A 25,441-nucleotide genomic window follows, 5' to 3' on the forward strand; every position below is an offset into this window, starting at 1 on the left:
ATTATACAATGGTGTCCGTCAGGAGAAGGATATTAAAATATGTAATAAAAACATTTATGCACCAAAAACTAAGTACTGTCAGATGTTTTGAATAAAATGTTTTTATTTAAAAATTTGAGAAAATATGACTAAGCTATTTACCTAAATAATCTAGAAAAGCTGGACCAGGTCAGGATGGCTGCCAAAAGTCAGACTGAAACACTAACAGGACTGCAGCTATTGTCAGGCTCTGTTGGTGTGTATAAGTGATTTCTGTATTTTCTATATGTGAGGACAAAACTAGCTAAAGCTTTTTTTTTTTTTTTTTTTTCCAAACAAAAGATCAAGGCCTGGTTTGAACGTAGTTGGAGACTCTGTTATGGTTTGACCAAACCAAGTTATAATTGATACAAAAACAGCACTGAGCGTTTCTCAAAGGAGTTCCATATTGTTGTAGCCTCACAATATGGGTTTAGTTTTTGACAGATGGATCTCTTTAGGCTTCAGGTTTTTGTCAAGGTAGATAAAATTACAAACTGTTCTAAATACCAACCAGTTTTTATTTCACACCAGGAAGTGTCTCGTAGAACGTAGGAGTTGAATAGCGTTTCCATTTTTGGCCTGAAAAATGCACTGACCTGAAGATGAGATGTTCCTCACAGTCTGAGATGTTTTGTTTGATTATAAAGAATATATGTCACATTAAAGATTACAATATGTTTAAAATTTATAATAATGATCTCATGTGTTGCATCAAAAAAACATTTTAAAAGGGTTATATACCCTTTTCCAGTCCACTTTACATACCGGTGGCAAGACTTCTGCAGGAATTTATCTTTACAGTAGAAGTGGCATTTTATTCTTTTGAGTAAATTATTTTGTACCTGGTACATAGATCAGGAAATTGTGTATGCAGCGACTGCAATTTTTTAGCTTTATTAGATATAGATATTGCAGACATTCATTTCTTGTCTTCCACTTATCTTAGATTGGGTTGCAGGGATAACAGGTCGAGAATTACATCCCCTGGCCAAAATAATCAGCATAGCTTTACTGGCCAACATTGTATGCATAAACATGGAATTTGACTTTGGTTTTCAATCGCTCACTGCGTACCGATATAAAATATAAACTTATAACCTTTACAGAAAATAGAATAAGGTTAGCATAACAATCTGTGCATATATTTGCAGTCATTTTTTTATAAGGAATAAAAGAAAGCTTGTCATGGTAGTGGAAATTATTCTGTTTCATAGTTGTGCAGCTGAGTGCTCAGGTTTTAAGGCATTCACTGTGTTCATCAGAGAGACAGCCTGAGGAAGAAACTCTCTGTGGTTACTGGTGTTTGCAAATCGAGCTCTGCATTGCTGATCTGAAGGTGAAAGTTTTAACGGCTCGTGTCCAGGATGTATGGGTTCTGCAGAGAGCCATATTTTCCTCCAAGAGAATCCTGCCTGGTAAAACCTTTAGAAGGAGACGTCAGGATCCATTCTTATCAGATCTAAACTCATACAACACCAACAACGTACAGGGCATGTGGCCTTTTTCCCAGTTTCTACCTCTATTTGTTCGTTACATATCCACCATTTTGTGGTGATATATTTACATGACTCCAATAAATCATATTGGCAAAAGGTTGCTTGGAGTCATTCTGGTTTAATGAGGGGTCGTAATCTCTCATATTTCATAAAGGTTGACTAGACTAAAGAGGAATTAGAGGCAAAATAAATAGAAATAGAATGAATTAAAGAGTTTTCTGAAAATAATATTCAATTAAATGACATGTAAGTAAGAAATTTAATACTAACAAGAGAAATAAACGAATATGCAAAATGGAAGTAGGAAGGGACAGAATGGAAAGGTACAACCTGAGGCACGAACTTTCAAAAGGGCCAGTTGGTTGTGAACAAACCAAACGAGCGGTGCAGCTTAAATTTGGATTAGTATTTCAGAAAGACCTACCTAAAATCATAAGATGTTTCTTTTCTTTATCATTTAAGACTGTTCCTTTCTGTCTTTCAAGATTGGTTTTACATCATATGAACTGTTTGTTTTCTGAAATAATGCATGCCTCGAAAAGTAGCTAGGTCTAGCAGACAAATGTGGATTTTGACTTTTTTTTTTTTCACAATTTTCTAGATTAATGGTCTCGGCACGCTATTGTGCAATTTTAATTTTGCTACAGCCAGATGTATTTAGAGTGGTGGTTTATCTTTCAGGCTTGAGTACTATATTCTGTCGGTAACTTTAACTGGGCCATAATTCCTTCAGTCTATTGCTACCAGTGAAAACTCAGGTCTCCTTTCTCTTGTGTGAAGCTAAGATAACCTGAAGTAAAACCCAACTATGACGTACTTTCCGTACATTTCTCAGAACTCTTATGTAACACAAGTGAGATTTGGATCTCTATAGGCTTAAGAGCAAGCCGCTGGAAATAGCCTGCCACTCTCAGAAGAGCTGGGTCATACTGCTAGCTGTGTTAATGATGCATTAGCACCACGAGGTGCCCGCACAATGGCATCCTTTGATCAATCATTTAGTATCCACACAGACTTATATTGAAATGCAGACACACGCGCGCGCACACACACACACACACACACACACACACGATGTTTGTAGGGGTGTTTTGTGCATTATGACTGTATGCCTGAGGAGGAAGGTCACAAGGACTCTGAAACCAGGACACACTCTGTTTCTGAGCACACCACTTTGAAACTAACACTCTTAAATATTAGTATTTATCTTGTTCACTCTTGGTTTATCCAGCAGTTTCATATAGCTGTTTCATTCTGTATCTTATGGTCCAATTATCCAGTCACTGGAATAATATAATTCCTCACTGTATGGTTTTTCTCCAGATCTCAAAAGTGAAAGTTGATAGTTTTGCTACAAAAAGCGTTAGATGACAGGTTTATGTTTTGGCCACTTTGATTTCCTCCAGAAAAACACTCTTTTGACCTCCTTCACCAGTTCCTTTCTCCATTCATAATTACTACTGCAGATAACAAAACATTATCTCTAGAATATTATCAAATGACCACTAAAAGAAATTTATCTTTCTGGAAAAGTGCTCAGAGGTCATTTAAAAATTGAAAATGGACATTTAAAGATCTGATATATGACCTCAAACAGTCACTGGGTGCCAGAGAAGTACATCCTCACTTGAAGCTCTTTTTTGGCAGCTTTTTCACTCGGGGGCTGCAAGATTTGGCAGTGATACAAATGTTGTGTTTGTCCAGAAGTTTTCACCCCACTATGCTGCCAAGGTTGACCAAGCTCTGCAAAGGTGCAAATGAGTAATCCTCATGTTTTCCTTCTAAATGTCTCAGCAAACCATCTTTTAGTTTTTTCAGATGCAATATTGTTTCTAGGATGTTCCTATTCTGTGAAACTAATCACATGCAGAGAGATGATGACCATATTTCTGTTTTAAGTAAGCATTAGAACTATAACAATGAATTTATTTACACTAAACTGTTTGCTTTAATGATACTTGTACATGGAAAAATAACTTTGTTCACAAGCAATCACTATTTTCATTCAGAAAACTTTATCGTTGAATGCCAGGACAAAAAAGGAAATAAGCAATTATTTATTGTATAGAACTCCACACCAAGCTAATGCACAAATTATTTTTTTTTTCTTTTCAAATCAGTAGTGTGCGGTGTTTGAGTTTACAATTTCAACAACAGAGGAGAAGCATTGGTGAGCAATATGGCAAGCCCTATGGCAATATAAAAGTAAATACTGTGGCAAGCTAATTTTTGTATATAATCTGTTTTACAGTCATAATTTTTCACCTACTGGTTTGAGGTTTTCCATAAAGTTTTAATAACTAGTTTAATAACTCTCAGGGATCAAATAAATCCAAATAGGTTCCTAACAAGTGCCATCTAGTGCTCTCAGAAAAACCAAAGCGATTCAGTCCCTCCTAGGAGGCTTTTCATCAGAGTACCAGTTTCTTTAGTAAAGAGAAATGAAAGAGTACTCTCTCAGAAATTCATAAGATGGCAGTCAGTGCTATCAAAAGAGCCTCTAAGAAAAGTCAAGGAGCTGAAGCGAAAACAGGTTGAGTTTGATTTGTGTGTAAAAGTGGAGGGAAACTCTGCTGAAGTGTTTTATTTGAACTCTCTTTACATTTTCATGTATGGTTAAGCCGTGGATTGTCTTCCGTCATCTTTACAAAGTCCACACGCCCCCGAGCGAGCAGCTTCAACTGGCTGCCAGAAATACCACTTTTGGAAACTGACTGAATTGGGCTGAATTCATCTTTGTTCAGTGTGAATCACAAGATACCAATCTGTTGTGGTCTCGAGCTACTGGTGGTCATAAAAAGTTTGTGGACTTTTTTTTTTTTTTTTTTGGTAATGCTTCTTCTTTGCCAAAATGTAGACTGTGTCCCTGGCTGGGAGCTGATATACCCTCCAGTTTGCCCTTGTTCCACTAAAACGTCTTTAACCACTCCTATTAGCACACTTGGCTCCTTCCAATCTACCTTTTATCCTCCTAATTTGTCATTTCATTTCCCAAGACATCTCCTCATTACCTTCTTTTTTTATCTCCATGTTCTTTTATGGCTTCCCTGACACCCTCTTGTGCCCTATTGTTGTTGTTTTCTACCTTCCCTGCAGTTGGATAAATGAATGGATCCAGTTTCTGGTTAGACTAATAGCTTCCTTTGCCCTTGATGGGGATAAAATCTGATCTTTTTTTGTCTGTAAACTTGCAGTGAACCTTGTTTCACCATAGAGAGCCACTCAGGTTACTTTGGTATCACTTTCAGTGGAGATTGGGGTCTAAAATTTTTGTCTTGATTTGGTTTTCTTCAACTTTTAAAGAGGAGGAGCTTTTTTAACTCAAATTTTAATATTAAATCTTGCATCCATTTAAAATGTAAACTCGCCTCCAACATCTGTGAATAAAGGAATTTAAGAGGTTGATTTCCTTCCCTCTCAAAAGAACCATTTGTTGCTTCTTGCACAATTGCAAATCATTGTTTACACTGCTGCAGTTTTATTATTTCCTCTATAATTAGAGTGATGCCACGCTCCAAGTAATCCCCTGCACACAAATACTGTACAAGTAATTACAAGGATGCATGGAGCCGAGCTGAGCCCAACAAAATGGGACGCAGCCAAGCGGCATATGACTCCCCTCGTCAGAAGTTGGCCCGGAGTCCTCAAGGCCGATCCAGTGATGCAGCAAAACATGACACTGTTGTGTTTTTCTTTTTTTTCCTCTTTTCTTCTCTTTTTTTTTTTTTCTGGAGCTGGCAGCCGCAGCACTTTTCCTCAGGAAGCGAGGCTGCTGTCGCTGCTCAAATAAAATGCTCCAGCCTGCAGCTCCGTCTGCTTCTTCAGTTTTTACTTTCCCCCCTGTCCGATCTATTTCCCTCCCTTGCTCATCTCTATTTCTGTCTTTTTTTTTCCTCAAAGTCTCTTTTTCTGATCTCTAATTTCTGTCTTTCCTCCTACACCCTCTTGTCCTTTCTCAGTGACCTGCTGTTGATCCACAGTTCTTTCTATTCCCTTTCTTTGTTTCTGCACTCGTCTCATTCCACCTACTTTCTGTACATATGTTCTCTGGTTATTTCTCTGGTTTTCCTCCTGTTTTATCTGTTTTCCCATCTGCCTTCACGGTCTTCTCCCACTTTACTTATGCCAGCAGCTGGATCCCTGGCAAAGGATTTAAACCAAACAGATATTCAGGGAACTACAATACATGAATGAATTTTTGGTCACTTTAGGGTGTGCTATTGATTGTTTACTGTGTAAAATGTAAGTCGTATTTTTTTATATGCAGTCTGGAAGCTTGAAGCTTTATAACCTCAAACCTTTGGTAGGAATACACCAATCTTGTACTGATTTCTGACTGTTTTTGAAGTCTGATCTGTGGATTTAGTGTGTATTTTTAAGACCTTAACACCCTCAGAATGGATTCTCAGTTTGACAAATAAGTGGCCAAAACAGAAATAAATGCTTGATGGAAGTAGTAGATATGTATCGAACAGAAAAATGAAATTACAAGAATACTTAATTTTATGCATCCGTGTGCATGTCACTAACCCTTATTTCCATTTTTTCTAATCTCAAAACAAAGGACATCAAAACAATTCCTATTGGTTGATGCCTTTTGCAGACATGTTTTTGGTTTTCATACATAATAAATATTGATTTTTAGTATTATCAATCACCATTTACAACCAATTGAGAAAAAAACTGGCAGAATTTAATGATTGGTAAATGAGTTGATGCATAATCACATTATGTAACTTTTATGAAGTAATAAAATGTGTCTGTCTAGTTTTTTAATCATTAGTTTTAACTTTTTCTAATCATTTTTTTTTTGTTTTCCTCATTAAATTGAAAAGATCTTTGAGATTCTCTTACAATATATCAACAAGCTTCTTCATTAATTTGGTCCAATATAGGAGTTCATGTTGCAGCACCCTCTGCACTTTTTGGATGCCCTCCTGGTGTAAAAAAAAAAAAAAAGTGCTAATAATCCCAAAGCAATATTACAGTGCAATAGCATAACCTCAAATTGAAAGAGTTGGAAAAATCCAACTTTTAATTTGAGTTCATTTGTTGAAAGATTTTTTTTTATTTAAAAAAATTGTTGTTTTATAAAGTTATCTGTGCCACAATTAGTGACTCCACTGATAGTTTTAATTTAACAAAACTGTAATTGCAGATTATTTTATTTATAACTTCCTTTTTTAATGTTTTTAAAGTGTCTGGGAATGTTTAATTGGAATTCATTGACTTCCAGTTTCCATGGAGTGTAAATACGATGGGACACAAAGGTAAATGTTCTTAGCCAATCTTCAAAATTAAAAGGACAGGATAATATTCCATTCAAGCGAAGCAGATGTACGTTGATTTTCATAAATCAACGTTGCCTTAGACTAGTAACTTATAAAAGAGACTACTGATTCAATAGTCTTTTTTTTTATTATTTTGGCTTAGCAAATTTATCGCCACTCTGTCAACAAAAACAAAATAAGAAAACTGCCATGACAACACCCTTTGAAATAATAAGCCTAAAGCGTAGATAGTGTAATGCCAAATTGGCAAAATTCTGATCCCATGTCCAAGAAAGAGTGATGAAAATAATAGTAATATAAAGTAGAAGAAGTTGGTGTTGAAAATCAGTCTTTTGAAATGTTGGCAGTAATCATCGGACAATGCCAAGAATATGAAGAACCAACATTTTTAAGATTTTTTTTTTACAATTCTTTTCTGTCTGTCCACTGATAACTTACACAGCAAACAATATGTTCACCACCAATCTAAAGAGTAAATGCAACGCTTCGAGGAAAAGATATTCAGAACTCATGCACTGTACCTCAGAAAGCAGAGTCTGTTTTGTACCTCGCTTCTATCAACTTATCGCACTTGTTCTCTTACTTTAGCTGTTTAGGAAAATCTCATTAGTTGCAGCAGGAAATAAGCAGCAATGTAAATGCATGAGATTTATAACAACATAGGATTAGTTCAGTCTCATTGCACAGTGCACTGCTTAAACTAGGCTCTGGATAGTCAGCTATAAACTAAGCGATGAGAAGCTGATCAAGACTGTGAGAGCATGAAATATGTCCAGCATTTGTTGACACATGGGACAAATAACAGCTTGCCCAACACTAATTAGGTACTGAAATGCCTTTTTTTTTCCTGGCAAGGAAGTTCATCTTACTTATTAGGCCACATTTTAAAACTTTCTACATCCTTTTTAGTACTTTTTGAAATTTGCATATGTTTCTAGTTCTACCTTGTGTATTTTGGATCTTCTTCCCCACTTCTTTTTAAATGTCTCTTGAAAAAGTCTTTTTCCCCTTTACCTTTTTTTCTGTTCATCTTCTTCCTGTTCTGACTCATCGTCTCCTCCATTCTCTTTAGGTATTCTCTCTCTCTCCATGTGCCAGGCCATGGCCTAGTTAAAACTGCATTCTTTTATTAACTTTCCTCCTTCTTTTCACCTTATCTCTCCCTCATATTCTCTGTTTTATTACTCTCCTCCCTTTTAATCCCATAGTTTCCAGGTATTTTCCATTTATCTTCTTTTTACCCCTCACCCCATACACACACACGCACACTTCTTCCCATATTTATACATACCTGCTGTCCCACTTCCCTCCTTTTTCCCATCCCCATCTGTTTTTATCTCACTGTCTCTGTGCCATTGTGTGGATGATAGCTGTCAGGAGATCTCATCACTGAGTCTCTCTTATTACATGATTACAGGGTAATTATCCTGTGAAGTTGTCTTTGCCCGAATCTATGAAAGACGACTAATGTCTTTTTAATGGGGTTTGGAGTTTGGAGACTTTATTTTTTTGCGTCTTTTGTAGTTTCTGTGGACTCTTCAAATTTATTGTATTTACAAGCAATTGGCCTGGAACACTGTGTCCTGATTAAGTGGCAGCCATATTTCTGGTAATATTTTAAGAATGGCGTCTCTCTCTCCCTCTCTCTGTCTTTGTCCCTCTCTCTTTTCCTGTCGTAAGTTGGGCTCCTCTCGTTTCTCAACTCCAGGCCTCCTGGCTTTGTCACAAGGTGTTTTTAATTTGCCAGCATCTGATTAAGGCTGACGTAACAAGGCTCCTGCAATGTTTGGACATGCACCGGCACAGAAACCTGGCTTGGATTTTAAAGGAAATGGAGGCTGATGTAACTTGTCAACACTGAGTTGTTGTGTTTTAACCCGTTGCTGTCCCCCGATTCACAAATTATACAGATCCACTCTTGACAATTTTTCCTTGCAAGCGTGAAACATGTGAATACTTAGGACCATTCTAGAAGCAGTTAAAACTGTCTATAGATTCACCTGTATTAACACACAGTGAATACACATATACATCACTTTCACAACATGAAAGTGGCGCAAATCAGATTTTTGGAAGGTGAAAAGATTGGAATTGTGACGTTCAGACTGCTATGAAAAAATTTGCTATGGATTGCATATGGGCAAAAAAAAATTAGATTTGGGTCGCATTTGCCTGTTGCGTAAGTGTAACCTTCGAGAACTCTACTGAAACAGTATCGTGAAGAACAAGAAACAGCAGTTCAGGAAATCATTTTCCATTTTTAGTTTGCCACAAAGCAAAAATTTTGAAGAATGTCTTTTACTCAGTTGAGACCAAAATTAATCTAATTGTCCTACTTTCAAAATGTACGTTGTGCTTAACACACCATCAACTTTGTTGGCAAAAAGATGGATGGTAAAATACTTTTGTTGAAGGTTCAATTTCCAGCAAGACAATTTTAAGCATGTAGGCAGTGAGAGAGCTACCATGTGCAATGGCCCAGTAAAGGTTCAGTCCTAAATTTTACTCTTGAATCTGTGGTGATGCTTGAAAATTGATGCTCACAGATGCCAGAGTGGATTTTGCATCTGCATATTCAACAAAAGGTGGTTCAGCAAGTTATTCTTTGACGGGGGAAGATTGTATACCTGTTATATTTTTACTTTTATTTATTTATTTTCTACTTTTCCTATGATTAGGAACTACTTTGGTCAATTACAAGAAATTTCAATAGAACACTTTTTAAGTTTGCAATCGTAACATTTCAAAATGCAGAACATCATCTCCCCTTTTAATGCAGATGTTTTCTTCTTACATCTTAGCATGCTTTTGTGATTCTGCAATAAATATTTAATGACTCGGATAATTAACAGCTATTTTTCCCTCTTGTTGCTTGTGTCTCTGCAGCTTGACCCCCGCTGCTGTCTGTGATGCCCTCCCATGACGCCCAGGCTGGGAGCTGACACTGACGGTGAGCGGGAGACGCCACTGCACAGCCGGTCCTGGGCCCGTTCCATCAGCTGGTTTTCACCCTCGCTCTTGCACGCTGGAGACTACTCCTTCACCCACCAACTGGTATCCACAATCATCAGCTACTATCCACTTCAGTAAAGTTCGCTTAAAAAGACCCAACAATCTGCTAAGCTTGGTCACCAGCACTATCAGCCAAAATCCACAGTCTCTTAAAAAACAATCAGCAGCACCAGCACAGCTATTACCACCAACACCAGCAGCAACAGCCATCATGTCCAGCCGTAGAAAGTCCTCCACACCTTGCATGGTCCGGGTCATAAGCGACCTGCCCGATGAGCTAGAAGATCCAGAAGACGTGATGGATATGGAAAAACTGTCTGCCAATGCCATGTCGGCAAACGGACAGTCAGAACTATCAAAAACCAATGCAAAGCAGGATCCACAGCAGGAGAATGCAGAGAAGACTGACAAGGGGACATTTTTAAAGCAAGTGGAAACACAAAACCTTGAGCCATTAGTACAAGAGCTGGAGTCCGATAAAGGAGATCAAACTCACGTCATGGAAAATGTAGACATAAGTGAACTGAAAGACAAAGAAACTGAATCTGAACAGGTGTCAGAGAAAAAGCAACCTAGAGGGTACAAATGCAAATACTGTCCGTTTTTGACACAGAATCTGAGTGACTTTAAGGAACATGTAGACTCCAGTCACCCTAACGTCATTCTGAATCCACTGTATCTCTGTGCCGTGTGCAACTTCAACACCAAGAAGTTTGACTCACTCACGGAGCATAATGAAAGCCAGCACCCAGGTGAGACAAACTTCAAGTTTAAAAGGATACAAAGGAACAATCAGACTATCTTAGAACAGACAATCGAAGGCAAAGACAATTCAGCTGAATGCAAAATGACAGACGAACAAGGTGAAGGCAACAGTAGTTCCATGTTTCCACCTTGTATATCTACAACAGTAAAAACACCCTGTAACATGCAATCCCTCTTTGGAGGAGCAGACCTTCAAAGCCAACTGGATGGTTTGATCCAGAAGGATCAGATCACAGCATTAAACATCAATGGAACAGTTATCATACCTGAACCCACCATGCTTCAAGGGCTCTCTCATGTCACCCCAATGCTTAAGCGCCCACCCAACTTTAACTCTGTACCAAAAATAGCTGTTCCTTTGAACACCACCAAATACAACCCGTCCTTAGACGACAATTTGACATTGATCTCATCCTTTAACAAGTTTCCTTACCCAACTCATGCCGAGCTGTCATGGCTCACGGCTGCCTCCAAGCATCCGGAGGAGCAGATCAAAGTCTGGTTCACCACCCAGCGGCTGAAGCAAGGGATCACCTGGTCCCCAGAAGAGGTGGAGGAAGCCAGAAAAAAAATGTTCAATGGTTCTATTCCTCCTGCCCATCACACATTTACCAGCCCTATGTCTCATCCCCCTGCCAAATTGTCCAAGCAGCCTATTGTTCACACAACTGTCGAGCACCCAGGTCAGGTGCGGACAACTGTGTCCAGTGAATTAAGTATTGTCTCATCCACAAATTCTTCTGCAGGGGTGACGATAGGTTCCAGCCACAATCTTAAACGATCCCTGACCACACATCTAGCGTCACAGATTGGTCCCGAGGCAAAGCGACCTATCATGGCGGTGGCCCCTCATTCTGGTGACCCTAAAGACAAGCTTCTTATGGCTCCTCCGCCACCACCTCCACCCCAGAAAGACCGACTACCAATGGCTCCACCACCAGTTCCTATGGAAATGAAAAGACCTGGAGCAGCTCCGCTAGTCAATGCAGAAATGAAAAGGCCATCTTTTCCTGTGCCTTCAATGCTGCCACCATCTTCATCGTCATCACTATTATCGTCCTCCAAAGGGAAGTTTCTCTCTGCAACTGGAAATTCCAAGACAAAGCCAGTCGTCTCTTTGCCCTCCATGGTGTTTCCAGAGTCCTTAACAAGGCCTATGATAGCTCCTCCGCCTATATATGCCCCACCATTTAAAAACTCTTTGCTAATCCCCCGAACTAGTCCCAAAGAAAAGCATGGTAATACTCACCCTTTGCCTGATTTGAACCTGCCAAACTCTCCTCCGTCAATAAACTCTCACATAAGGCGGCCAACCATCATCCAGTCTGTTCGCACTCCAGCTAAAATCCCTTCGCAAATCCAGGGGTTCCCTCTGGAGGGCAAGAAACTAAAGGAGCACCAGAGTTTAGAGATTAATTCTGGCTACCCCAGAGGAGATAAGATTGTCAGTCCTCTGACAGAGGCTAATGGGACATCTCGTTTGGATGGTAAAATGTTCACAGATCAGACGTTCCCTACTCACAATAACGGAATCATACATTTGGACGGTGGCGATGCTTCAACACCACAAAAACAAGATTTTAATCCAAAGTCCTCAGTGATGACTCAGTTCCCTTTGCTGGAAAGGATGAAAGGAAAAACAGCAAAACAACTGAAGGTCTTGGAGGAGAATTTCTTGCGGAACAGCTTTCCCACGCATAGCGATGTGGACAATCTTGCAGCCACGACCCGCCTGTCTCATCAGGAAATTGACAGCTGGTTTGTGGAGCGCCGTGCACTACGAGACAACCTGGAACAAGCCCTTCTCAACTCCATGGGCACTAAGAAATTGAGTGGTACTCCTGGCATAGGGGAGAAACAGTTACATCCACAACAGCATCAAACTATACAGCTGAACGGGGTCCACAAAACAAACACTAATGTGGTCAATCTTAAGAGCCCTCCTTTACCTTCACATGCCCTCTCCATTGCTTCTTCCATCCCTAACTTAAATACCTGCTCAGTGCCTCCAGACAGCCGATCACTGGCACTCCTCAAGGACGATTTTGCTCAAACACGGTGGCCTTCCCCTGAGGAGTTACACCAGCTGCAAGGTCGGAAAGGACTTGCTCGCTCCGAGCTCGCTCATTGGTTCACTGACACTCGGCTGCAGAGCATGGAACTGACAGAACTCTTTCACAACAATGGAATAAATGGAGGGCAGGGGCAGTCTGTGTGTTCCCCTGAGAAAACTTCATCCAGCATCATCCAGCGTTGTCAGGAAGGAGCCGTAGCAAACAACAACAAAGTGCTGGAGCTGGAGCTTGGATGGCTGTTGGACCAGCGTTCCAACAGTCTCAACAATCAGCAGCACACTGAGCTCCAAGACCAGTTTGCTGGCAGGTACTTTAATCTTGGTTATCATTGGTATTAGCATTTAGAAATGTAGGTTTCAAAATTGCATGATTAAAAATCTATGAAAAAACTTATAAATTCTTGCACTTATTATGTCTTCAAGCCTTGAATATTCTACTATATACTCCTGAATATATATGTCTGAAAGAAAAATTGCAGAAATACCTAAACCTCTTGGTGGCATAATTATTAATGTTGATTTTTATTATTTTTTTGTACTTTTAACAAAACAGCTAGATATAGAAATTTAAGCAGTTAAGCTACAGTGAAGGTTCAGCCTGCTTCTTGGTACATCAAAAGCTCCTGATCACCTGAACTCAGTGATCTTTTACTTTATGGACAGTGGCTATTAATTCAGGAAAAGTTGCTTTGTAAATATCAGAGTTAGTGGCAACAGAACATGATTAAAAGCTTTGCTAAACCAATATTCCTTGAGTTTGCCTTAAAAACTTTGAACCCTCCCAGCTGCCCTCGGGTCCTGAGGAAGGTCATTTTTCAGTGGAAGTCAAGAGTAATTAAAAGATGCCTCATCGTAGCTTTCAGGATTAATAAAATACCTGAATCTGCAGACCTCTGTTTCTAATAGAAGTCAAAAGCAAATAAAATGGATATTTTGGACTAAGCACATTCAAAGCTCTAAAAGTCATTTATAAAAGACAGGAAAAAGGGGCAGAGAATCAGAATCACACCGATTCTCCTTCTGGTCCTTTTCAGAAGATGTGCAACTTAGTTTTGTATTAATTCCAGTGATGAGATTCACTTTCTTTTTGGATTTTTTTGGATAACAAAGAAGAGCATCACAATAATCAATTCTGCAGGTGATAACAGCATGTATGAAAATGTCTGCATTGGCTTGTATTAAGAAAAAGACTCTGTCTGCCAGAGTTCTTTAACTGGAAGAATGTGTCTTCATTATGTTAATAATGAGTTATTTAAAAAAAAATTATTTGAATCAAAAATAATGCCAAGCTTCTTCACAATTCTAGATGGGTGTTGTGCCAGAGCACCTAATTTGGTGTGAAGTTTCACCCTGTGTGTCTCAGGACCGATGACTGAAACCTCCGTTTTGTCCTGGTTGAGTTGTAGAAAATGAATACGTTGTCATGACTATTACATCAAGACCAGCTTTCAGGGTAACTAACTCGTGCCTCAGCTTGAAATCTTCAGTTTTATGGATGAGTTGATAGAAATTATTCAGAGTAGGTAAGTTTATTTGGATTCAATTCCCAAGGTTGTTATATTTCATCATCCAGTATTCTCAGAACTAGTTTCAGTTTCACTTCTTCCCCACTTTCATGCAGTCAGTGTTTACTTAATATTCTCTTATTATCTTCAGCAACATTTTCTGCCCACTGGCACTTTTTCTGGTGACCTGTGCATCCAAAATGAATTTCTATTTCTCTCTCAATGGGTGTCAGCTTTTTTTTTTCTTCCTACCACATTACCATTGTTTTCAAGGTGTTAACCTACCAATATATGGGACATCATTTAGTCTTCCTTCCTATCGAGCAGCTTGGGACATGTTTGGCCAGATAACACAGCCATTAGGTTGGAAACCAATATCTGCACAATAATTTGGCAAGCATTTTATTCTTCCCAGGAGTGAGCTCTGGATTCAGGCTCAGTCGCTGTAAAAAAAATAAATTAATAAATAAATAAACCACGATGTGAACCTGCGCTGGCAGCACAATGAAATCCTTCTTGCTGCTGCTGGTTCTGTGAAGTCTCAAACAATTTAAACTCTTTAACATCTCTTAAAGTTTTGAAAGTACATAGAAATGCACACATATTGCTTAAGACAACTTGCACTAAAGTCTAGCTTTAGCTTAAATAAATTCATATACAGTAAAGTAATATATAAAGCATGATACCCCAGTTTTCATTGAAAGGTTTCCATGTGATATGAGCAGTTCACTATTTTAATGTCCACAGTGCCCATAGAGTGTGGCGTTATTTTAATGATTAGTTTCTTTTCATTAATTAAAAATTTTCCACTTATGACCCACTCACATTAAGTATAATAGTGGGCAATCACTTCATTACCTTAAATATCAGAAGAATGATTAACAACTACCTTCTAAATTCAGAAAAAGTCAAATGCCTACAAAGCAGCTTTTTTTAAATAATGTTTTGTTTCATGTATGCCGAATATTTGTGTGTTTGAGAAGTTGGGAACATCCATAATGGATAAACAGCCTCGATAATACTCCCCCTATTATATTCAGATTTTTAATGCTGTGTTATTTCTTGATATTGATTTAAACAACTACAGTCAATAAATATGCTGTACTGCACGTTACTATGATGTTCCTCTAGCAAAGGATCCGACATAAAGGAAACGATATGTTTAAAACAAAAACAATTAATATGGAGCCAGTAGAATATAAATGAATTCAGATGTATTTATTTAAATTTTATATAAAAAATAATAAATTTGAAAATATGATTTTCTTTATTTTTGTTTAACCAGGATTTTCATTGACTCAGATCTCTTTTTTTTTTCTTTAGTAAAACCTAAACTCAGGATTTACACCATTTAAAAGTTACAATTAAAAGTTAAGCAGTAACATCCCAATAGATAAATACAATTTAACCATTTTCAGTTGCAGAAGTCTTGTTGAAAACTTTGAGAAATTAGTAGAATGCAGTCTACTGCATCTAGAAAGACATCCTTGGTACTTCAAAATAGTCATAGAAAGGATATAAAGTTAATAAGAATTTACTCACAAAAGAAGGATGTGTACAAAGTATGTATTTGTACATTAAACAAGTCTGCCTTTGGACCCTATTGATCCTTTAGGTTAATATGACACCTGGTTTATTAAGACTATATAGACAGTTTAATGATGACTGCCCACTCCTGACATGTACCCTTCCTGTGGTCTTAAAGCGACGCTCAGAAGGAGCACGACAAATGTCACGGTCAGAGTGCAGGGACCGTGACATTCTCCCATCAGACTGTCACTTTCCGAAGCCACACTCAAATAAAACCTCGTAAAAGCGCACAAAGTTTACAGTGGAAACCTTGTGCTCAGGGTCAGTGTGAACTTCCTGGACTTTGCACAGTGTAAAAAAACTTGTTGGGTGTAAGTGACCTCATCTCTTAAGAGGGTTAAATTCGACCTGGACTGTCGCTCAGTCAGGTACTCTAGTGTTTCATAAAAAAAATTTGAACAGTTATTTACTGCAAATATGCAAAATATCTTCCAACGTACTTAACATTTTCCGCATATTAACTCTTTGAACTAACAATGGTCGTAGTCATACTCAGTTTTATTCAGATCAGATTTAAGCAAGTAATCCCAGTAACTCCACATGTTTATGACTTTGATGGTGGAACAGAAAATGAATTTTCCAGCTATGAAACTTGTGCACCTAGATGGCCAATAGTAATTTGGAAAATTAACTTGCATCATGTCTGCTTATCAGTTGACACATGCGTTGTTATACAATAAATAAACTGAAAAGTTTGACAGGTCAATAAAGGCAACACTTGTGGTTTTATGACAATAGCAGCAGGTTAAAGAGACTGTCTCTTGGTCGTTACTGTGGGCACATTATGCCAATGTGCTGAGGGGAAAAACTTTAAAATCTCTAAAGGGAGGACCGAACATAACTTAACAGAGGTTGCATTCCTAAGTACAAAGTTGCTATGTAGAGCAACGGATCCCAAGATGCCACTCTTTGCAGCAGTTTTCTAGCAGAGAGCTTTGTAGTTTTGTTTTCCTCCTTCACTATTCGTCTCACTGAGCTTGATCGGAAAATGAAATTTGAGTGAAATGTGTCATTTATATCCTTTAGAATGAAAAAGTCATAGATTGCTAATTTGAAGTTCTTATAGATTCAGAAAAACAAATAAAATGTAAATTATACTTTTATTTTATGCTCAAATTCTAGTTTGTTTGCAGGATTTGTTAACAATACTCACTTCTCAAATGAATGAATTTACTACTTTTCAGACCTTTCCAATTGGTTTTGGAATAAAAAAACCTGCTTTTTAGCTGTACTTTTAAAGAATGCGCAACGTTTAAATTAGGTTACTTGTAATAGAAGATGTTCACCTTGTTGTAAATGAGAAGTTTTACTGTGAAACATCTACTATTATTCTATCCATTACAAAGACTTAATGAACCAGAATCCTGTCCCGTCTATCATTGTCTAAGCAGAGAACCCAGATGACACACAAACACATTATCATTCAGATGAGGCTCATCAGTGATGTCCAGCAGGGTCTTAGTGGCCGCGTTTAGGAACAATAATGGAACTTAATGGTGTCTATTGTTACCTTAACTGTGGTGTTAAAATTGGTCCAACAGACTGAGGCAGCAGAGTATGGCTGAATTGAAGAACGGGGCCCAAAACGGGGGACTCATGGGAGGAGCCCGGGAGGTGTTCGGGAGCTGGCTGGACGACGGACCTTTGAGGAGGGGACGGGAGCTGCTCCTGGACCGAGAGAGGAAGATGGCGGAGGAGACATCCGGGCGGCTTACAGGATAAAGGTAAAATGTTTGTTCTGCAATGTCTCTGAAGTGACTTTATGTGCTGAATTCTGACTCCAAGAAACCTGAGAAAATAATAAGACCTCTAAAGCAGATTTGATGCAGATAAAAAAAAAACATAAGTTGTTGATAAAAAAAAACAAAAAAACAAAAACTGAAGGCAAACATTTTTAATTAAACCTGCAGCTACATTCAGATTCCACATATAATAGCATGTATTACTCAACTCTTTGTTTGGGGATTAATTACTTTTCTATAAAATGTCAAAAAAATGTTCATAACCTTCCTTTTACGCATTAAAATATCAACCACAGGTTTTCAGGGGCCTCACTGATGTTTAGTTATTTTTCTGCAACTTTAAAAGTTGATTTAGTGAATTTAAAAGGTTTCCTTTGTAATTGTGTTGTTAAAAATAAAGTCTGAACAACATATTTTCTCTTTCACCCAACCAAAAAACCCTGATAATAAAAATGTCTTCCAAGAACATCACTTTTGATCATGTTAAACATGTTGATAGTGCAGGAAGAACCAGTATATGTGCCCTTTGACCTTTCTCGCAGACCAGAATGAAGAATCAATTATGTGTCACTGATATATCACTGTTGGTGTTCAGTCCTTTCAATTAAAACTGTTTTATGGTTTTTCATAAATCCTCCAGACCTGTGAACTCAAATAAGATCATGTAGTGGAAGCAAACTTAAGTTCTAAACATGATGAGATAAAATTCAAATATCTCATCATATCTCATATCCCATTGGTTGAGTTAAATACTTGATACCTCTATGAACCAGTCAGAGTCAGAAGAATGGAATTGCAATGCCAATATATAGTGTAGAAAGAAAGAAAACCTCAAACATTTTAAATGTTAAGATGCTATCCTACTGTCTTTTTATAAGCAAGACCTTAGTTATTCATTTCAAACTAATATATTCTTCTGATGACTTGTTAGCAATGGTTTCTAGAGCTGGAATATAGTTTTTGACCTCAAAACGAAGTTAACGGTACATGTTTTATGATTTCATGTTTATTATTCCTCTGGAGCTGCTAACTTGCTGAGTTTTTGTCATACAGGAAAAGGGGTTTTCAAATCATGTCTTGCTTGCCGGGTTTCTCAAAGTGATGACATTAGCAGAAGCAGACAAAAGGCTTTTAGCTGATTATCTTATTTTAGTATGCTGGATGCGTGGATTGGACCTTCTTAGTGTTGGCAGAGCCAATCTCTACCACATGCATCTCTCTGCAGCCATGCAAAATATGGAAAAGATGTCAGATTTATAACTGTTTTGCTGGCCAGTCACAGCTTAGAGCCAGCTGAGGGTAAATTGGCCAATTCCAATTCTTAGTTGATCCACTGGTGCATCTCCAGACATACTGTGCTTTTTTTTTTTTTTTTTACACTTTAACAAATATTGAAGTTCCCAAATAATTTACAATCCCATTTTACTTTAATCTGCAGATTAGTACCATAATACTCTGCGTGGAATAATTTACATGTTTTATTCTGTTAAAATCAGAAAAAAGTTAAGTACTTTAGATGCATCTAAAAACAAGTGTTTTACACATACTATTCAAAGTAATATGTCTCAGATGAGTGAAGTACTTTTCTATAATTATTTATAATAGCACTATTGTCATGCTACGTGTTTCACCAATTTAACATTACGCTGACTTCTGTATGCTACAACAAAAACTGAACAAGGTTGATTATTTTTAAAAGTATCCAAAAGTGTGGACATTTCTGTCCAGAATACACCAAATGTAAGTTTGTCCCCTACCTTCCCCTACCAGCAAAGAAAATTATCCATCCATTTAACTTTAAGCGCTCTGAATTGAGCAGCACGTAATTTTCTGCTGTTCGATTATGAACTAATAGATTACAGAGGTGTTTTCAAGCCTTTTGGCGTAAACAGGTAGCTTGCTTCGCTCAACAAAAGGCTGCACATTTCAGTAGTCTGCGGTAGGTTCGCAATTAGCTGAGACAAGTCCCCCGATGTCGCTCCTTTTCACATTTTTTTATTGAATATTCTGCTTTAAGATATAAAATAACTGCAGATTGCTCTGCAAAAAAAAAAAAAAATCTTCAGATTTTTTTTTTTTTCCCACTCCATTGAAAACTGATTTGTCTCAGCATGGTCCTCACTGGTCTCCAGTGTCCCCCACTATCTCCCCCCCCCCTGTTCTGACAGTGTTGAAGCCAACACCTCAATCCCAGTCAACAAACAAACAAATCCAACCAGTCTTTGTTTGTGTGTGTCGCTGTATGAGTTTTGGCTGAACAGTGACTTGGTTAAAGATTTTGTTGGAAGGGGGGGTTATAAATTATTGGAGTCCTGAAATAGCAGCAGACCCCCCAGTGTGGCAAAGTTTCATAGATAAAAGGCTCTGCCTAGGGCAAAGAGTGATGACAGAGTCTACTGCTTGTTCCCTCCACTGTCTGTTCTGACAGAAGATTGAATGTCTTAATGTGCCTGCTTGGCTTTTGCTCATCAAAATAGAATCTGTTCAAATGATTTCTTCAAGACAAATGTCTGTTTAAAAAACAAAAGGAGAAGGTTGAGACACAACTTCTTACACTGTCACTGTGGAAAGATTGCCACCACTTTAGGATAGCATCAAAATCAACACTTGACAGCTAAAATCAATAATCAATACGCAGTGTTTTAAATAGTCAACGCTGAGTTTTTGCAAATGACATGTGGTGTTTAAAAAAAGAACTGTGCACCTTTTTCTACCTTCACATTTGAGTTCAGAAGTGTTTTTTATTTGTCCCACAGGAGACAGACAGCACTGGGAAACAACAAAAATGTTTCTCACTCTCCTAAAATAAATGTAAATGTGCTGTTCTCTACAAGAAAGACTTTTAACACAAAAATAGTGGCCAGTTCATTGATGTTAAAAAGTTCTACTTAGTAAAAACGATGCCGTGACGAATACAGCACTTTGGAAACCAACTTAGTTTTTTTTTTTTTTTATTTCTTTTTTGCCTCCCAGGTGATTTGATGTTTGGAAGTGAAGAAATATTTCTCTTTTCAAAGCTATAGACTGCCCAGTGTTGCATTTGGAGTCATCTTTTGTCAGTCATTTAACTCTGCTCCCCTTTCAACAAAAAGAGGAACAAAAAACAGACTATAGGGGTCAAGTCAGCAGTAGTAAATATGGATTCCAGGCTTTTTCATTCTTTTTAGGGTTCTCTTGATGTAAAACGAATTAAAAAATGGATTTGCCACAGGAAATTTATGCAGTAGGAGTATCATTGTCACAAAAATATAACAGTTTTAAGTTGGAATGTGACGGACAGACGGACGGATGGAAAGCTAGCAGTGCCTTTAACATCATCAGGGTTGACCTGCTGACAAAATGCCTCCAGAGCCTCAGAGGTTGTCTTTATTTGTTGCTATGCCGACTGATTACGTTCTCCAGAACAACAACAACGCAGGTTTATTTACTGTTGCTCCCGAGTCTGCTGCAGCCGCGCTCATAGACTCCTCCGCTCTCGTGGTCCCCACTCCACTCCAACCCACACATCAGAGCTGGCACCGGCACAGCAGCGTCACATATTTGCACAGAGAAGTTTTTTTTCTTCTTCTTCTTTTACAGAAATTCGGCTCTTACTGTCCGACGCGCTTAAGCCTCCATCAAACTGTCACTTTCCCGGTTTATTCCAGCAGCAGTGGTGCAGCACATAAAAAAACAAGATGATAATTTTGTGTTATCAGAAGAGCCGGGGGAGGTGTTGGGGTGGTTGTGACTTAGTTTGAGAGTAGGATGATAAATGAACATGAGCTGCTATGTAAACTCAGTTTGTTACTGCAGCTGCTCTGCTCAGGTGCCAGGTATTATTGGAGGCGGAAATCTGCTATCCAGATCAGTTTGGCTGACTGATAGATGACTGTGGCAAGTGAAAGCTGAAATCCACTAAACCCTGCCGATTTAAAATTGGCTCCAGATTAAAAACATTCTCCAGCAACTTTTCTCCATGGGTTTAAATTTGGGACAGAAGTATTTATAATCAGACAAATGCTTTAGATTAAACATTACTGATAATTCAAAAGGACAAATCTGTCCACTGGAAAAGAAAACACTTCATTAATATTACAATATCAACAGTCTACATCTGTTATTCACCTTTCATTCTGCCCTTCTTAACTTTTTATATATTGTAAAAGCAAAAACTGTCTTCTCAGTGTATTATCTAATTACCATAACTTAAACACATCTGAAAATTACTTTAGTTTTCACAGTTTCACGTCTAATAAATACAGATTCTTGTGAAAATATTAAAGCTTCTTGAACCTAATGACATGTTGTGTTAAAACCTCAGACCAAAGTTATTTGCGCTTTTATTCACCCCCCTATAATCTGATACAGCTAAATAAGTAGGTAAACATCTGCCTTCAGAAGTCAACTACTAAACATAATTCATCTGAATTTAATTTTATCTCAGTGTGATTTTAACTGCTATAAAGGCCTTAGGGGTTTGTTAGGGAACATTTGTGAACAAACGGCTTCATGGTAACTCTAGAGGAGCTGCAAAGACTCTCCAGATTCAAATCTGGACTTCATAGAAGACAGCCGTACGTTAAGACAAATTGGAAACTTAGCAGAATGTTCTCTGGTCAGATGAGAATAAAACTGAACTTTTGGAGCAACACGGAAAAGTGTTGTGTGTGAAAGGAAACTAGTATTGGATGTGACTTTGAGTGCACTGACCCCACATTAAAACATAGTGGTGGCAGCATGGTGCAAGGAAGCTGCTCAGAGTTGGTGTTGTTGAAGGCTGAAAAATGCTTGAAACTGGGACAAAATTTACCTTCAGAAGGACAACAATCTTAAACATGCAGCCAGAGTCAATGACATGAAATGTGATGCTTGGACTGAGCTTGAGCCAAAGTAGAACAAACAACAATTTCAAACTTTAGATTTTAGAGGACTTTATAGGACTAAATAGAAATGCCTCACTTTTCAGATATCTATTGCTATAACAACTTTGTGTTGGTCTGTCACATAAAATACCAACATAAATCATAGAGGTTCGTGGTTTTAAAAGGACAAAATGTGAAAGAGTTTATGGGTCTTAATCACTTTGCAATGCCATCCAACATTTCCATAGCGCTGTGTGGTTTCTAACAGATTTTACTATCTATAGTCAGAAGTGAAAGTTGTTTTTTGCAATGTTTCAGTTCAACACCGTCTAACTTGAGTCATAAAATGTGCCCAGTATCACTAAAATCATACATTTATCAGACCAATCCTTTGTCCTTTATCAATTTATGTTCTGTTTTTGTTCTTCTGTATTACATTGTTTAAAAGAATTAATCATCTAAAAGGCATCATAAGTCATTTATCTGAAAAGTTGCTCAGGCTTTATCTTTTGAATATAGCGATATATACAAATATAATAGTGAGGCGTGAATGAAAGTGGGCTTTCGGAGTGAAGGCCACAGTAGATCAGAGAAAAATCCTAAGTGTCTGTGGAGAATGTTTTGGATAACAATGAAATAAAAAAATGATTTGAAATCAATTATTATGATTTTTCACAAAAAATGGGGGGAGAAAAAAGCAAGAAAGAGCCGACTTGACCTTTTAAACTTGAAAATAATCAGAGAAACAAAGAACTTTGAATAACTAGGTTCATATGATGATCAGAATATTGTGTTCAAATCTTTCTTTATACAGTTTTTTTTTTCCCCTACAGTCCACTCGGTAAAAACCTCAGGTGAGAAGTTAGCGATCACAGTAAGAAGAAGTGATGAAGAACGATTGTTATAGACAGTCATAACAATTTATGGAGCAAATTCCTGCAGTGAAAATTGATGTGCTGTGATCTGCACAACTCATCTGTGTGTGTGTGTGTGTGTGTGTGTGTGTGTGTGTGCATCATCTATTGTCCTGTCTCACTAATCACAGCAGCTTGAGGCTTCATTTAATCAGCGTAGCACGGCGCAGCGTCCCGTAATAACTTATCAACAGTCGCAGCTTATAGATGAAGGTTTAATTGCTAAAATGCTGCAGTGCTTCTTATTATGATTCAAAACAAAGCGACAGTGGACACTGAAATTACCTGTTTCCAAATAACCACAACTTTCAGATTTGAATGTGTTTTCAAATAATTGTAAATCATGAGTTACAGTAGAAAATCTATTTCTTTGTTATTTAAATCAGTGGATTGAAACGGCGATGATTCAAAGCAGATTTAAAATTTTACAGGGCCGTAGCCACCTAAAGCTCACATCACTTCCGATGTTAATCAGATCTAAATCATTTTCCGCTGCGCTGTGAACCGTCATGTCAAAGCAGCACATACAGACGGGAGAAAGTAATCAGTGTGTGAAACTAGAAAGTGCTGCAAGATCCTCTTCAAAGGAAGCACAGTCCTCCGAACTGGAATGTGATGCATTTTAATAAAAGACGCTGCGGAAAATGTTTTATCCTTCTCTGCTTCTCCTTGTTACGAAGCACAATGATCGTCGTGTCAGAGATGGATTTCATTCAAATCGCTGCACTTTTTCATCAGAGAATGTTCAAGCAGCAACTGGACTGAGACTGATTCTGAACACTGATTCTTTAATTCCAAAATTATACAGATTTGTTTTTACATATTCCGCTTCCATGTACAAACGAGGTCTAAAGCGTGAATGTTAAAGCCATGATTGTTAGTTTGAGGCACCAGCCAGACAATTAGTTTTTATGTTTAGGGATAGTGTGATCAACTCTTTTTTTTTCCTTTCAGATGTTCCTGAACTGTTTTAAAATCTAGAAAATTATGGTGCCACTTTTATAAATCTCTTCACTTCAATTCCAATTTTAATTGTTTTAGGTATCTAAATGAGAATTTGCAACTTTCTAAGACGTTTAGACTTTAGTTTTGCAGTTTAGTCTGCTGTTCATCAGTGGGAAGCTGATGAGGTTTAGATCCTCTTCTGATCTTGTTGGATTGTCTGCTGCTGGTTAGCAGTGGTGAGTAGTTAATTTTTATTGGTTATTTCTTTACTGCTAGTAATAAATTTAATTTGTTTTAAAATCTTAATGAGGATCTGATATTTTTGCAGGATCATCAAAAGCAATTTCCAATTATTTCCCCACTAATTTCAGTACAAAGCTGATTGATTTTTGTCAGTTGTATGAAATTTAATTTAATTTGAAAATACTTCATTAATTCCAAAAGGAAATTAAATTTTGTCATAACTCGTATCGATGATGTTGATGTTTTTCCCTGTAGACAGGCAGGATATTCTGCAGCAGTTAGTATTGCAGCAAATCTGAAGAAGCCTCTGACTGAACAGCCACTGACTGCTGTATGAAAGGCAGATGTAAAGAATGTTCAGGGTTACCTGTAATTTTCTTGACTTTATGAAGAGTCCTTCTTTGTGGCATCGTCTCCGGTGGTCATAGTCGTCCCCAGAACAGAACTAGCCTTCTTTATCTGCTTGTGTTGCATTTTTAAGACCCTGGCTCTGATGCTGCTACGCCAACAGATGACGCCAGAAGAGATTACTCTCAACAACAGATTTGTAGAAAATATGCAGCATCTTACTGTAAACACTAAAGGACTTATTTTATATACGACTTTGTTGTTGCGTTTCTCCAGTTCAGTCTGTTGTCCAAGTAACCGCCGAGGTATTTATACCCCTCTACTTCTTCTCCTATGATGTTAATAGTGTTTCCCCAACCTTGTTTCTCTTGAAATCTGCAGCCTTCTCCTTGTGTTTACATTCAAGATAAGATGATTGTTTCCATACCATACCACAAAACGATCCACCAGCTCAAATACAATAATTATCTGTCTTTTTAGACAGCATCTGTAAATATTTAGGTTGAGCTGTAATTTTCTGTATTTGTATTCAATTTTTTAAAAAAAAAGAAAAACTGAGGAAAACTCAACCACCAGTAGAAATCTTTTTTTTTTTTTTTTTTTTTTTTTTAATTTTGGCAAAAAAAAAATTTTTCAGTTTTTTTTTTTTTT

The 25,441-nt window shown here is 37.8% G+C and overlaps 1 protein-coding gene across 3 annotated transcripts in view; it reads left to right on the top strand.

Moving 5' to 3' along the window:
- LOC106950493 (zinc fingers and homeoboxes protein 2-like) overlaps nucleotides 1-25,441 on the top strand; it is a 154,602-nt gene that overhangs the window by 122,977 nt on the left and 6,184 nt on the right. For 2 of the 3 annotated variants that reach the window (XM_015037394.1, XM_015037393.1), the window contains 2 exons: nucleotides 9,695-12,967; nucleotides 17,296-17,478. In XM_015037394.1, coding sequence (XP_014892880.1) covers nucleotides 10,032-12,967; nucleotides 17,296-17,476 — 3,117 coding nt within the window. In that variant the 5' untranslated portion in view covers nucleotides 9,695-10,031 and the 3' untranslated portion in view covers nucleotides 17,477-17,478. Of the gene's footprint in view, nucleotides 1-6,765; nucleotides 6,855-9,694; nucleotides 12,968-17,295; nucleotides 17,479-25,441 lie in introns of those variants that run through there. The other variant, XM_015037395.1, reaches the window with a different exon arrangement.

This window comes from Poecilia latipinna, unplaced genomic scaffold (assembly GCF_001443285.1).
Source record: "Poecilia latipinna isolate Pla-1442-1.1 unplaced genomic scaffold, P_latipinna-1.0 Scaffold403, whole genome shotgun sequence".
Classification (NCBI taxonomy): Eukaryota; Metazoa; Chordata; class Actinopteri; order Cyprinodontiformes; family Poeciliidae; genus Poecilia; species Poecilia latipinna.